The following is a 15044-nucleotide window of genomic DNA, read 5'->3' as shown; positions in this document are numbered from 1 at the left end:
GACTCGCGAGCAGCCCCAGAGGAGCTGGAAATCCCCACCGAGGCTGCCAGCCTGCCACCTGCCTCCCCCACCCGCCCCGGGCACCCCGGTGCCACAGCCCTTCACAGCCGCCTTGGCAGGAACATCGGGGGCTTTTCATCACTTTGCCATCTGCGCACAAACATTCACCCACTGACACACAACAGCACCCCCCCCCCCCCCCGTACCCAGCAACGCCCCAACCAACACGCTGTTGCAATAAACACAGCACGCCAGCGTCCCAAACACCCCGGTACGCGCACAGGGCACACAGACCCACAATGACGGTGTCTCCGCCACCATCTGGCAGAATGAGCAGAGCCCTCTGGGGCACCTGCACGCTGACGCCCCTAACACATCGGACACCAAAGGCTCCCCAGACCCTGGGCACGCTGTGCGCCGAGATGCCAGGGAAAAGCCCTGCCCTGTGACACGCAGCTTGTACACACACAGCCACAAGGATCCGACGCAATCGCCCAGGGATGGCAGCGGGGCGACTGCAGGGGCTCCAAACTCGCGCACGCCGTCCCCGCCCCCAACCCCCGGCCCGGCCCAGAGCGGCCCCGGGGACCCCAGCACACGCTCCCAGGGAGCCACCCAGCCCGCGCCACAAACAGACGCGCAAGGACACTCTGCCAGACGAGCACCCCTCCGGCCAGGCACCGAGACGCTCGCGCCCTGCGCCCCCCGCCCCCAACCCCCGCAGGGGTCTGTGGCCATCGCCCCGCCGCCCGGGGCCGCCGGGGTCTGAACGGCCGCGCGGACGGCGCGCCCTCACCTGCTGGCGACTCCTGGGCGGGCAGACGGATGCCTGCACCGCGGTCCGCGCGTCCTTCCGCCGGCCCGCGGCTCGCTGTCTGCCCGGCCGCTCCGCGTCCCGGCGGCCCAGCCTCGGCGGGGGGAGCACGCGGGGCTGGCGGCGCCGCTGTCCCCGCTCCTGAGCTCCCTCCGCAGCGCCAGGCCGGCCGCGCGGCTGCAGCCCCAGCCTGACTCACGGCGCCGGCGGCCGCAGCCACCTCCCCGCCTCCTCCCGCCCGCAGGGTGGGGGCCTCAGGCACCGGCCGGAAGCCGGACCCTGGGGAGGGGGCGCAGAGCCGGCGGGGTGAGGGTTGTGGGGGGCTTCGGGGCGGGTCCTCCCACAGGGCCACCCGGTGTCCTCTCCTGCTGTGTCTCCCTCGCCTCCCTCCCTGTCCCTCCCTCTTGCCGAGCCCCCAGGCCCACCCCTGTCTGTCTCTCCAGGAGGGAGCCCCTTCATCCTCCTGCTGTCCCCCTCTGCCCCACCGTGGCCACCGGCATGGCTGTCTGAGCCCTTCCCCTCCGCTGCCCCCTCTCTGACTGCTGTGTCCCTCCCCTCCCCACATGCCCATCCTTGCCCCTCCTGGAGTCCTGGCCTCACCAAGCACCCAGCCCACGCAGAGCCCCCGGTACTCTGGCCCGTGCCCCTCACCCAGCCCAGCCCCCATCTGCTCTCCTGTTCTCGTGCACCCCTCGCCAGAACCAAGCCCCTCGAAGGCCCCAGGTCCCCAGCTGTAGCACCTGCCTGAGCAGGGTGCACCTCACTGAGCCCCCATCCCGTTACCCACCTCTGCACAATCCTGCCACTAACCAGGTTCCCAGCCCCAGAGGCCACCAAGTCCAGGCCTTCCCTGAGCCGTGCTGGCTGGCCCCCATGTGGCCCTGTCCTTTCTGGGCCCACCCTCGTGGAAGCTCCAGACCCCCTTTCCCCAGGTCTGACCCACACAGCCCAGCCCAGAGCCCCGAGCCCCCCCCCCCCCGAACCTGCATTCCTCATACAGTCCAGTCTCCAAGGCCGTGACCTCTCACCTGTGTGTCCCCTCTGCCCATGGGGCCAGATGTCCTTGTCCAAGCCCCTAATGACACTTATCTCCTTGGAGACAAGTCCACTCAGCTGCCCATGCCTCTCTGCCAGCCCTGCCTGACCCACCTGGGCCCCTTCCCCTGCAGATGCCCCTTCCCCTAATCAACACCGGCCCACCCAGCCCAGCCCCTTCTGGGAGCCTCCATTCATACCACGCCCTCTCATTCCCTCTCACACTTGTCCCCAGCTGACCTCCCCTTCCTGCAGAAGTCCCAGGGGGTCCGTCTGCAAGGGAGAAGCCGCGGCCCTCTTTGCCTCTCCCGGAGCCCCTCACCTCACCATGCAAGTGCCCTCCGAGTTGGGTTCTCTTTACCAACCCACCAGCCTCCACAGAATCCAAAGCCTCCAAAGCCCCCCAGAAGTTGTGTCTATGCACCGGGGCCCCAGGTTTCCTTCCCCAGCTCCCTCCAAGTCCCTGTCCTCTGAGGCCCTGACTGCACCCAGAGCCTCTCCAGTCCTAAAGCCCCCTTTTCCTTCGACCAGCTCAATCTGGTCAATCCGCCGTCTCCACGACCCTCTCTCCTCTGAGCCTGGGCCTTCCCAGGGGCCCCTTCTCTCCTGGAGTCCTTGCCCGCCTCTGGCCCAGTCCTCTGCCAACCCCCTGCTCTCCCCGAACCTCTGTGTGCTATGAGCCCTAGGCCCTCTCTGAACCCTGGACAGGCCCCACCCCCTCCGCAGCCCTCCCTTTTCCAGCCCCGCCCCCTGGCCTCCAGGGCCCAGCCTCATCCATGGCCTCAGGAACCCCCAGAACCTCCAGGAGGCTGACAAAACCCTCTGTGAGTGGGAGGGGTCCCAAGCACCAGGGCCACCCTCCATCCTGGCCCACGCCCTGGGCACAGCTGGACCCAGACCAAGAGCCCCCGGGCATGAAGGTGACGGGGACTGTGGGGGGACCAGGATTCAGTTCTCCTTCATGCGACACCCACTGCCCCCTTGCCAAGGGCCCTCGCTTGGGGGCACCTGGACCCCCAGGCCTCGGGGGGCGCCTGACCTAAGGTGTGCAGCCACACTACCGGGTCCCCGGGGGCCCAGCACTGCCTCACCTGCCCCAGGCCCCGCCCCACGCTGCTCTAGGCAGGCAGGCTGCAGGCAGCGGCCAACAGAGCTGGTCTGCACAGGAGTCCTCCTGGCCCCCGGGGGCCTGCTCCAGACTGCCTTGAGGCTGCCTCCTTCTGAGGACCCCAGAACCCAGGGCGGTTGGGGGAAGGGGGCTCCAGCCCCCACGGGCCTCCACCCAGTAGGCGAAGGAAGGGGCTCGATTTGGGTGGGGTGTCCTCCAGGCAAGGGCAAGAGGCAGGAAATGCCCACTGGAGCCTGCGGTGCTGATGCAGAGCCCAGCAAGCCCGCCAGGAAGAGTGCCAGGCGCTGAGCTGGGCACCCCGTGGGTCTCCGCCAGGCCCCTGGCGAGGAGTGCCCTGTTATCACCCATCTTCTAAAGACAGACCAGAGGCTTAAGGTTGGTTGGACCGTAGAGGCTGGACCTGAGCCCGGAGTCAGACTCCGGAGTCCGGAGGACGCCGACCAGCAGCCCGAGCCAGCCAGCCATACGGTCCTGGCTCTGGGCAGGCGCGTCAGCACCCCAACGGCCGGTAGGGGCTGGAGGCCCGGCCTGCGCTCATCGCCGTAGCGTCGGGGGAAGGGCCGGGGGCATCCAGCGGCGCTGGTCCCCAAGTCCCAGAGAGGGGATGCGGGTGGCGTCCCGGCCCAGGGCCAGAGCTGTGTGGCAAGCGGCACGGCGGGTGGTGGGAGACAGAGCCCAGGGCAGCCGGCAGGAGCCGGGCAGTGGTGCAGAGTGCGGCCTCCCTCCCGGCCCGCCCTGACGCCAGGCCTCTCGGCGCACGAGGGCTCGGATGAGGCGGCCTCCCCGGCAGCCTTGCCAGGCCCTGCGGCTCTGCGACTCCAGGCTCCCCACTCATGTTTCAGGCGCGTGTTACCAGCCTCCCTGCGATTCTAGCTGAATGTCTCTTAAAGGTGCCAGTGAGGGCTCAGTTCTGGGGTGCAGCCCCGACCCCCCTCAACAGCCACGCCCCTGAAGGCTGAGGGGGTACCGGGACGGTGCCGCGGGAAACGTTTGCCGTTTCTTCACACCTGCAGGGGGTGGGCGTCCGGCAAGGGTCCGGAGCCACTGATCCCAGCTGCTCACAGACTCCCGTTCATCCCTTAAAACCTCCTGGCCGTGCAGCTGCATCTGGGTAGATACTCCCGAGGGCCCCTCAGGGAACGCCCAACAGGCTGGACCACCAGGAAGGTCACGCCACCTGAGGGATTCCTAACTGGGACCCCCGAGCCGAGGTCTCAGGACCCCAGGCTGGCCTGCTCTGGTGCCGGCTTTGCACAGAGGCTGCGTTCAGGTGCTGGCTGGGAGCCCCAGGGGGAGGCGGGGTGCCCTTGCCATCAGCCCCACGCAGGCGCCTGTCCTAGATTCTAACGGGTGTGCAGGGGGACCAGGGAAGTCCAGGGCCCCGCTTCTGGCAGAAAGCACGGCAGGTGCTCACCTGGACCACTCTGAAAGCCCCGTCCTGCGGCCTCCCGCCAAGGCCATATCCGGCTGGTCACAGCCCCGGGCCTCACTACCAGCCCGCTCCCTGCCAGTGGCATCTCAGGCTCGAGGCTGGGCGGCAAACCAAAGCCTCCAGGGTCCCTTGTGCAGGGCAGGGGGGCTGGGGTCTGGGAGCCAGGGCACCCCCAAAGGCCCCCGCTCCGACCCCGCCCCAGCCCAGCTGTGAGTCAGGCCTCTGAAACAGCCTCACACTGGCCACACCAGCTCCTTCCCACGTCCGCATTCAGAACCTCCCTCCCACCAAACACGACACATGCCAACACACAAAAAAGAGGCCCAAACAACTGTATTTTCACATCAACATTGGCTCCCAGCCACCAGAGACGGTGGCACCAGCCCCCTTCCCCTTTTTCCCCAACCCTGGACCCACGAGCGCCCTCCTGGACGAGGTCAAGCCGCAGGATGACCCACACGTGTCACAAGGCTGGCTTTGGTCTCTGAGCCCCTACCCTTCCAACCCCTTCCTGCTTGTCCTCGGGCCTCGGCTGGCCCTTTCTCGACGGGCCCACGCAGAAGCACGGGTGGGGCCGGGACCCCAGGCCGGGCAGAGGAGGAACCCAGAGAGCAGCCTGGCACAGGGTGTGGGCTCAGTCCAGAGGCCCTGCCTGGGCAGCCAGGCCCCCAGGGCTGGGGAGGCGGGGGACGACCCGGGGGACGGGTCCTGGGATACAAAGGGGCCGGCCACAAAGCGGGACCCGGTCTTCCGAGTTAGTGCAGTGGCTCCGTGCTGATCAGCCCACGGCTGCTGCCCGCACCCGGCCCTCCATCAGACAGACAGACAGACAGACAGACAGACAGAGGGACGGGTGTGTGGGCGGGACTTCCACAACCAGGGCTGGGGAAAACCGCAGAAGAAATCAGCGGGCCGGAGCCGGGGTGTGAGTGTGAAAGTGTGTGGTGGGGCGGCCAGGAGGGCGGGGGCGGCCGGCCTCCTCCTCCTGGACTCCCTCCTCCGCGGCGGGCGCGGCGGCTACAGCCTGGTGGCCTCGGCCAGGCCCACCCGGTTCTCGTCCCGGTCGAACACGGTGTAGTAGCGGCCGATGAAGACGTCACCCAGGATCCAGAGTGGCCCACCGGGCGGGGGGATGTCCATCCCCATGAAGCCGCTCAGGCATATGGTCCTCCCGCCCTGCGACACCTGGGACGGCCCTGGTGGTCAGCGCCCCGCCCACCTGCCCCTGCCCTGCCCCCCAGCCCCCGCTGACCTCGAGCGTGTAGGCCTTCGAGGACAGCTTGTGCCCTGTGCCCTGGTGGTCAGCGCCCCGCCCACCTGCCCCTACTGACCTTGAGCGTGTAGTCCTTCGAGGACAGCTTGTACCCTTTGCCCCCCAGCTTCAGAGTGACCTCGGGCAGGGTGGACACCTTCTCGCAGGGGATCATGTACTGAGGGAGGGAAGAGAGTTTAGGTGTGGCCGGCGGGGGGTGGGGGGGTGGGGGGGGCGGCATCCTGCCCACACAGCCGGGCCCACTCACCTCGCCCTGGATCAGCGGCACAGCCCCAATGGCCTTCTGCAGCTCGCGCACCTCGTCCACGGGGCCCACCATGAGGGAGGTGCCCGTGTCCAGGATGGCCTCACAGCCCCCCTTGCACAGAGTCAGGCTGGTGCCCACGTCCACCCTGAGGGGGAGGAGGTATGAGGCCCCTGGCTGGGCTCGGGGTGGGGCCGGGGGGGTGGTCAGTCCTACCGCCAGGGCCGCCTGGGACCCCCGCCTTTTCAGGACCCTCTCTTCGGCTGCGGGTGGAGGCGGGCTGGGGCCCAAAAGGCCAAGAGCACGTTAACAGCCAGCCGCCTTTGACATCACAAGCAGGGCAGGGCCCGAGCCCAGGGGCCAGGGGCTCAGCTGGGTGCCAGGAGGTGGGACAGGCACCCAGGGCCGGGGGGTCCAGGGCCCAGCACCCCCACCGCAGCCTCCCAGCCCCGAGAGCTGGAGCTGCCCAGAGGCCTGCCGCGGGGGGGCTGGGAGGGGCCCCACACTCACTGGTCCATGTGAACCTGCCAGTATGCCTTGCGGGTGACGTTCAGGTAGGACAAGGAGCCCTGGTAGTACTTGGAGTCCGTGCCACCCAGCATCAGCTCGCCCCCGGGCTGCGCGTTAGGGTCCCTGGGAAGAGAGAAAAGAGGAAGTCGGCCGCCCTTGCCCCTCGAGCACGGGGGACCCCTGGAGCACGGGGGACCCCTGCCAGCCCCCACACCAAGCCTCCGGCCTGAGCGTCGGGTGCCACCAGCACCAGCCGGAGCCAAGTCAGAAGCAAAGGGTGAAGGGTGGAGGGTGGGGGGGGGGGGTGCTCTCCGAAGACCCACAAGGATGGAAGGATCCGGAAGGGAGGGGACTTCCTTCTCCCCAAGGGGAGGGGCTCCAATCCCACACCCCGTGTAGCCTGCAGGCCACGAGATGCCGCCCAGACCTCAGGCGCTCCTGGTCTGCCAGCGGAAATGGGCCAGGGTCAAGGCAGCGGGCAGACAGGGAAGTGAAAGCTAGGAGCCCAAGGAGGGGACCCTCCTCTGCGTGAAAACGACACAAACCAGGGAGGGCTTGCAGGAGGCGGCAGCGAAGTCAGCTCACTCCTGCCCTGGGGCCCGTGCACCTGCTGTTCCCAGGGACGCTCTCTGTCCACATCCTCACCCAACTGCCCCCCACCCCCACATCTCCGCTCAGCCTGTGCTGAGCACCCTCCCACCTCCAGACCCTTCTCCAGACTTAGTGTTTGAGCTCACGGTCTTCTTCCTGGCCGGTCCCCACACCCAGAAAGCACCAGGCCAAACGCGGCCCTCCCTCTACTACCTGTGGCCTCCAGCCCTCCCCCTTGGCCTTCACCTCCTATCACCTCCGAAATCCCAGAGCACGGCCTCCTGCCTGCTCCCCACCCGCAGCCCTGCCCTACCTCCCTGCCCCTCTCCGCCCACCCAGGGGAGCCACAGCACCGCACTGTCCGTCCCTGGGCCTGGGACTGGCCAACCTCCTGGGTCCCCTCCCCCTGTCCACCCACCCTGGGCCCGAGGCTTCACAGGAAAAGACCAGCCTCCAGGGGTGGCTCTGCCCAGCCCGGCTGCTGGGTATTTACACCGACCAAGCTCTGATCAAGGGACAGAGCGCAGCACCCAGGCAGGGGCCAGGCTGAGGGCAGGGTTTGAGCTGGCATTCAGCCAGAAGGGCAAGTGGGCAGGCTCTGGAGGGTGAGGGCTCTGGGGGGGGTGGTGGTGGCACGGTGACCACTGGTGGTCGGCAGGGTTGCCCGCTCACACGCTGCCCACACGTCCAGGCCTGGCACACCCCCATCAGGGCCTCTGGCACCGCCCTGAGGGGAGAGACGAGGCCCCTGCACGTAGGTGACCCCACCCTCCGTGTGGGGCAAGGGCCACCGGGGTGGGGGCCTTCTCTGCGGCAGGCACAGACACACTGGGGGCTGCTTCCAGATGGCATGACGGAGGCCGCGCTCCACACCAACCTTGGCCCATGGCCGCCTCTAGCAGCATCTGGCACTCAAGGCCCAACTGGGGTCACCTCCCGTGGAAAGCCCCCAGAATCCTCGTCTCCAGAGGCCCTGCTTCAGGTTGGGGCCCAGGGCTTTGTCCCCTCTAGGCCATCAGTGACCCAGGGGCCACATCTTCCTCTCATCAGGCCCAGGGAAAGCCGGGCTGACGGACCCAGGAGGAGTTGTGGTGACTCCCGACCAGGGTCCGGTTCTCCCCAGGCGGCCCGCTGAGCAAGATGCTGGACCCACAGCCCGAGCCGCTCCCGGTGGGAAGCCCGGGCTGTGCGGCTACCCAGGGGTCTGCAAGAGGGTGGCCAGTCCCGCCTCCGGTCAGAGGTCAGAAGCTGCAGCCCGGCGCCTGGAGGGTGGCCAGGGAGGTGGTGGCCCGAGCCCCCTGCAGTCGGCCACACTGAGCTGGGAAGCGGGGTGAGGACTGGGGAAGAGAGGGGGCCGGCCCTCCCACCCCACCTGTTCAGGTAGAAGGAGAAGATGTTCTTCTCCACCAACTTCTGCTTCATCAGGTTATCAAAGACGGGGAGCACGTCGTCAACGGAGATACGGGGGTAGGCCATGCCAAGAATGCCGTCGAACTTGGCTGCGATGAAGGTGATGCCCGGCTGCTTGATGGCCTCACCGAAGATCTGCCTCTCCACCTTGACGCCAGCCACGGTCGGAGTCTGGCAGGGTACCTGCAGGCCGGAGGGGGGTGGTCAGCGGGCCGCAGGGGCCTGCGGGGCCCGACCCCAGGTCCCGCGCGTGTGCTCACGGCCACAGCTCCAACACCCGCTCCGTCCCCACGGAGCGACGGTGCTCGGCCCCCGCCCGCCACTGCGCACCCAGGACCTGAGACGGGCAGAGGGCCCGGGAGAAAGGCTGGCGGCACCGGTGGGACAGGGACGTGGGGTCTGTGCTGGTCGGGGCACCGACTGAGTTGGAGTCAGCTCAGAGGGCTGGGCTCCGTGCTCGGCTCTGGCCTCCTGGCCCCCTCCCCCCGCCGGCCCAGGCCTGCTCCTGCCCTTGGCCTGCTGGAACCCCATGACCCAACCCCATGACCCAACTCAGCAGACTTGAGGCCACACCACCCCTCCCCCACCGCGGGCCAGGCAGCTGACAGAGAGGCAGAGCAGGATGTGGGAAGAAACGTCTGTTTGGGGTTGACACCCTGCGACACCGGGAACGGGGGAGCGTGGCGGGCGACATCCTGTTGTGGACCCACAGAATCCAGGAGGAGGGGACCCTAACAGACCGTCCAGACAAGCAGGCCCTGGCGTGCCCTGCAGCCTCCTGGTCCGGCTGGGGCTTCGGGTGCCCAGACGGCCCTCCTGGCGTCCTCCACAGGGGCTCTGGCACACCTCAGCGCCCCCGACCGGCTCCCCTGCCTGGCCGCCGGCCGCGAGGCTGGGAGGAGGCCGCACCGCCAATCACTCGCTCGCCTGCCGGGTCCCGGTTCCACACCCGCGCCCCGGCGGCTCCACGGGCGTCGAGACCCTGGCTGGCCCGCTCTCCCCCCTTCAACGCTCAGCGGCCCGGCCCTGCGGTGGGGCCGGGGTCACGGGGAGCATCCCAGGGCCCAGGAGCGGCCTCGCCACAGACTCACCGACACGGTGTCCTGGCTCAGGTACCCGGAGAGGCTGCCGGAGCCATAGTGGATGTCGAAGGACGTGCCATTCTTGACGTACGTGCTGGACTTGCCGCTGTTATACTTGTTGTGGAGCCCTGCGGGCAGAGCCACCGTCAGCCCGCTGCCCCCGCCAGGCCCTGGGCACCTGCCACGGAGCCCCCCCCCCGCCCCCGCCCCCGCCAGCCTGGGCCTCGGCCAGCCGTGCTCTGGCCTGGCCTCCTCCATCCTTGGCCACCCCGGGGCCCCGCCCAGACACCTGGAAAGCGGGGTGCCCGGGGAGGGCAGAGGGGCCAAGCGCGTCTGGTGGGGCTGAGAGCTGGAAGCCTCACGTCGCCCAAGAGGGGCTGAGGCAGGGCCACCGAAGGCCCAAGGCCTGGCCTGCTGGCCCCCGCGCACGGGGCTGCACCCGAGGTAGGGCGGCAGGGCCCGGAGCCCGGGGGAGAGTGTGCGGCCGGCGGGGGGGGGTGTTGCATGCGTGTGAGGTGGCGGCCAGGCCGCGTACCCACACCCTGGGGCCCTCCCCTCCCTGCCTGCTCCCTTCGGCCGCACGAGGCGGAGCTGTGACTCACAGCAGGCGATGTCCAGCAGCTTGCAGTGGATCGAGGGGACCCACAGGTTGGCGGAACCGGTGTCGAAGACGACCGTGAAGCACTGTGGGGGCGTCCCAATGCCGATCTCCCCGTAGTACTGGGCCTGGGCAGGGGAGGGGCGTGCCTCAGGGCCGCGGCGTGGCGGGGGGCATCCCGCGTTCCCGCTGGGCCACAGAGGGACCACTGGTTGCCTTGGGAGTCAGACTCTGGAAGGCCCAAGTCTGAGGAGACACGGGAGCCTACCCCCTCGCGCCCCCTCCCCCCCAGCCGCTGGTCCCCGTACCCTGGAAGACCCCTCTGCCTCACAGATCCAGGCCCAGAAGGGGAGACTTCTTCCCCAGGATGGGAGCCAAGTCACAACTCGCCTCTGGGACCTCAGTTCCCACCCTGCCCTTGCCCCACAGGGCCAAGCCGGGAGGACTTCTAGGTGGAGGCATGCGAACGGCCAAAGGGAGGAGGTGCACCCTGGAGACCGACAGTGTTGGCTCAGAGTCCCTCACTGCCTAGACTCCCTGCCTTCCCTGCTCTGAGCCTCAGTTTCCCCATCTGTACACAGCGGAGGAGGGCAGCCTGGGAAACCCAGGGTACTTGGCTCAAGGCTCAGGTGACCATGAAGGGGGCACACGCCCTCTGTGCCTCAAACCTCGTCGTCGATGCTCTCATAGGTCAGAGGACACGGGGGCTTGGATGTGAGATACGAGCTTGAGGCCCCCCGGGTCCTGCCGGCCTGGGCGCCCCCGTCCCCTGAGAGGCGGCCTAGACCACAGGTCACCACGGGATTCCGGCTCTGGTCCCTGTGGGAGCCTCTCTGCTGCCACTTGGCTCCAGGGAAAACCCACAGCTGCTGCCTCATGACCAAGCAGAAGTGTCCAGATATGGGGGGCTGGGGGATGACTCAGCAAATGTGTGTGTGTGTGTGTGTGTGTGTGTGTGTGTGTGTGTGTGTGTGTGTGTGTGTGCCTGAATTGGGGGACCAGGAACCGGTCAGTCAGCACCCCCTCCCCCCCCCCGCCGAGTCCAGTCACATGCCCATGAGGCCACAGCTTCCTGGCACTGCTGGGGCTCTGGCAAGAGAGGACAAAGGCTGCAGCCACCTGTCCCAGCCACAGGTGGGCCAGAGGCTGGATGGCAGCAAGGAGCGAGGTCCCCAAGACTCAGGGGCAGGAGAGACAGAAGGACGCCCACCCGGGCAGCCCCAGAACCTGACCCCAGAGGCGGGACCAGGCCGGGCCAGCTCTGGGGTGCTATGTAGCTTATAAAACATCCCTCAAGGAGCACGGGGCAGGTGCAGGGCTGGCTGCTGGCCAGAGGAAAGAGGTAAGGAGGCGGAACTGGGTCGCGGGTGGCGCCAGGCCTCCCGGCGGGACAGGCACCCCCACAGAAGCTCCAGGGCAGTTAGTTACGCCTGGGCGGGCTGGCCCACATGACCCACGAGGACCCCACAGCCTCTCGGGGCCTGACGCAGGCTCCTCCGTGCCCAGCGGATGGCCCTGGGCCCAGCCCGGTGATTTGCAGAGGGTGGCCCTGTCCCACAATCCCACAGACCGGCCTCGAGAACAAGGTGGCTTCTGGGGGGCCTGGGTGGCTCAGTCGGTCGAGCGTCCGACTTCGGCTCGGGTCATGATCTCGCAGTTCATGGGTTCGAGCCCCGCATCCGGCTCTGTGCCGACAGCTCGGAGCCTGGAGCCTGCTTCGGATTCCGTGCCTCCCTCTCTCTGCCCCTCCCCTGCTCGCACTCTGTCTCTCTCTCAAAAATAAGTAAACGTTAAAAAAAAATTAAAAATAAGAAAAGAACAAGGTGGCTTCTGAGGTCGGTGATGGTCAGCGGGACGCAGGGGGAGAGGTCATGGAGGGGCCGAGGGCACCCCAACCCACCCTCACCCTACACAAGCAGGCCCTGCAGGGGAGCCGTGCAGACCCCCCAGAAGGACACCGTGCGAGTCCTCCACCTGGCAGGGGTGACAGGAGGGGCACCGCAGGGGAGGATGTGGCTGAGCAGAAGCCCCCCCCGCCCCCGCACCGAGCAGGGGGGTTCAGCAAAAGCGCTGCTTGCTAAAGAGTATCTCGTGCTGGCTTATCAGTTCTCGTCCAATCAGTGTTTGCCACCAACCGGGCCCCCGCCCCAAGTGGAGACCCCTATACTCACGTCCAGGTAGTTCTTCAGTATCTCGGGAATGGGCCCCCCAGTCACAGTGGGCACTCCTTGGGCGTATTTCGAAATGGGGCCCTTGGCAATCAGATCTTCCACGGGGCCCCCCGACTCCGACATGGTTCGGCGCACAGACGTGAACTTGTACAGCGGGATTCTGTCAAGAGGAGGGGGCCCGTCAGGGCTCGCCTCCCCCTCCGCACCCTCAGCCCCATCCCCGTCCCCCGCTCTGTGTCTGCTCTGGCCTCTTCTGGGACAGCGGCCCATGGGGGTCTGTGAGGACATCGGCGTCACAGGTGACCCATCCGCCTGGCCCTCTCAATCTGTTCTCCACAGACGCCATGCAGAGAGGTCCCCACTTCCCCTGTGTGGCCTCTGGTTGGCCGTCTCCCGGCCACCAGATGGGACTCAAGACTGCCACCTCGGAGAAGCCCTCCTTGGCCATCCCTCACGTGACCCCGTTTCCCTCCGGGGCACTCTCCAATGCTGTAGTGAATTTATTTACTGCTGGTCTGTGCTCTGTCCCCACCACGGTACAGACCCCAGGAGGGGCAAGGACTGCACTGGAAGGCTAGGGGTCCGTGCTCCCGGGTCTGCCTTCCTCGGAGATGCCCCAGGGTACCCCCACGGGCAGCCCCTGCCTCCCAGCCTTGGCAGTCTGCCTGGGCAGAAAGAGCACGGGGTTGAGGTCAGGTGTCCCGGTTCCTGTGCCTGAGGTCCCTCCCCCACCCGGACCCTTGGCTCCTCCAGGCCTTAAGCTTGCACCCCTGCTTCCATGGTGCAGGGGTGGGGCAGGAGAGCAGACCTGAGAAAACTCACACACCTGGATGACAGGTCCTCCCAGCCCAGGGGATTTGGGAGTTCAAGGTCACGGCTGGCCCTTCCCAGCAAGCCAAGGGCTGCTTCAGAAGATGGGGCTCTTGCCTAAGACCGGGTAGGCCGTAAAAGCCCAAGGTTCTTGCTTGGGGGGAGAGGGGCACGCCCTCCAGTAACCCAGGAAACAGGTGCCAGGCAGTCCCAGAGGACGGGGAGGAGGTGTGAGGGGCTCTGGTTCAGCTGCCCAGCCCCAAGCGACCCAGGTTCAGTCCCCAACAGCCATGCATCCCTGGAGAGGAGGCCTGTGGGTGGTGTCAGGGGAGGGTCCATTCGGGGCCACATGCCCCCAGGCCACAGCCCATGGTGCAGCCCCTTGGCAAGGCTGAGTCCCACTGCCCCCCCCCCCCCCCAGCTCCCACAGCCCTATGACCTCACCCACCTGCCCCTGGGCAAAAGGCCCGCCTTGGAGTTGGAAGGATGCCTTCCCAGGCCCTGGGGCAGGGGGAAGGGGGGCAAGGGTGGGTGCAGGACCAGAGGGGCTGGCCCACCACACTCCTCCCCAAGCGGGGGGGGGGGGGGGACTCAGGCTGCCTTGCGAGAGTGGGAGTGGGGGATGGAAGCACCCTCCTCGGCCTGGCTGGCCCACAAGGCCTGGGGTTGGTGGCCTCTCCTGGTACAGGGGGGGCAGGCCCTAGAGACCTGAGGAAGGTGTGGTCCTCACTAGAGCAGAGGGCACAGGTGGAGAACCCCGCAGCCCCGTGCCAGCTGCGCCCCTCACCCGGACCCTCTCCCTAGGCTAGCTCCCTACTGTATCTGAGACCCCCGGGGGCCCCCAGCGCCCAGAAGGTCTCCCGAGTAAGAGCCCAAGACCCAAACCAAAGGCGACCATGCCCAATCCACAGCTGGCAAAGGGCAGGGGGAGAAGCGGGAAAATGACTTGCCCAGATACACCTGGGTGTCCAGACTTCCACACAGGTGGGCCTTGAGTACAGGTGCCGCAGCCCCACCTGTCCTGGGGAGGCTCGTCGGCCTGGGTCTCCGCCATCCTCCCTCCCGCCGCCTCCTGCCCTCCACCCCAAGGCAGACTCCACGGTGGTAGAGAAGAGGGGTCCCCGGGCTGGCGGGGGACCCCGGGTGAGGCCCTGCAGGAGGCCGCGCGGGCCGGCACAGCCCGCATTCCAGAGGGCAGGGCGTACGGAGGGCACCGGGGGCGCGGTGTGCACGGGAGGGTGCACGAGGGAGGGGTACACGGAAGGGGGGGTACACGGAGGGGTCGCAGGGTGCACGGGGTCGCAGGGCCTCACCTGATGAGCGCGGCGGTGGACGCGGCCAGCAGGCCGAGAACGAGCAGCAGCACGCTGGGGGGCTGCATGGTGGCGGCGGCCGGGTCGGACCGGAGCGCCCAGAGGTCGAGCGCTTATAGCCTGGATGACGGCGCACTTGGCAAAGTCAGCTGACCGGACTGTTTGCACCCGGACCGGTCACGCGGGCCTCGGCCGGCGTGCGCGGGGCGGGGTCTGGGCGGGGCGGCCCCGGCCGCGTTCCCGCCGGGCCCGCGCACGGCGCTCGGGGACGCGCACGCAGGCCTGCCGGCGCTGGGGGACGCGCGCGCGCGCGGGGCGGGAAGGTGGCTGCGAGCCCCAGCCGTGGGGACCCGGCGCTGGGGTTCTGGGCGCCGGCGGCCGGGGAGCCTCCGGAGCCTGGGGCTCCGTCGCCGCCGTAGACACGCGGGCTGTGCGCCGCGTGGGGCCTCGCAGCCTTTCCGAGGCCTCTGCTCCACCTTCCCGCGCCCGCACTGCACCCGCTGCACCGCCCTCCTCCCCTCCCTCCCACCGTTCGCCCAAGCTTCTACCGCTCTCACTCTTCTCTCAACCCTGGGGTCGTCCGGACCTCATCGCCTCGCAAGTGTCCACCTGTCCTACCGGGGCCACCCTGC

At 68.1% G+C, this 15044-nt stretch overlaps 1 protein-coding gene across 1 annotated transcript; it reads right to left on the bottom strand.

Annotated features, from left to right (window-relative positions):
- Positions 1-4725: 4725 nt before the first annotated feature.
- Positions 4726-14581, bottom strand: CTSD (cathepsin D). Its single transcript, XM_042906034.1, has 9 exons — positions 14413-14581; positions 12290-12449; positions 10123-10246; positions 9530-9648; positions 8401-8621; positions 6438-6560; positions 5931-6075; positions 5742-5840; positions 4726-5595 (listed from the first exon to the last, which is right to left on the bottom strand). The coding sequence occupies exons 1-9, from the start codon at positions 14478-14480 to the stop codon at positions 5428-5430; spliced, it is 1227 nt and encodes a 408-aa protein (XP_042761968.1). The 5' UTR covers positions 14481-14581; the 3' UTR covers positions 4726-5427.
- Positions 14582-15044: the final 463 nt, after the last annotated feature.

Source organism: Panthera leo, chromosome D1 (assembly GCF_018350215.1).
Source record: "Panthera leo isolate Ple1 chromosome D1, P.leo_Ple1_pat1.1, whole genome shotgun sequence".
Taxonomy (NCBI): domain Eukaryota; kingdom Metazoa; phylum Chordata; class Mammalia; order Carnivora; family Felidae; genus Panthera; species Panthera leo.
The sequence above is the reverse complement of the archived record's forward strand: the minus strand, read 5'-3'. Positions and strand labels throughout refer to the sequence as shown.

What these genes read in the sequence shown, in the direction of transcription:
- CTSD (XM_042906034.1), bottom strand. Translation starts at nt 14,480, where the DNA reads ATGCAGCCCCCCAGCGTGCTGCTGCTCGTTCTCGGCCTGCTGGCCGCG. An exon ending in TCCACCGCCGCGCTCATCAG is followed by an intron (nt 12,450 to 14,412) that starts GTGAGGCCCTGC and finishes TCCTCTTGACAG; the next exon opens with AATCCCGCTGTACAAGTTCA. An exon ending in CGAAGGACTACACGCTCAAG is followed by an intron (nt 5,596 to 5,741) that starts GTCAGTAGGGGC and finishes GGGCCGTCCCAG; the next exon opens with GTGTCGCAGGGCGGGAGGAC.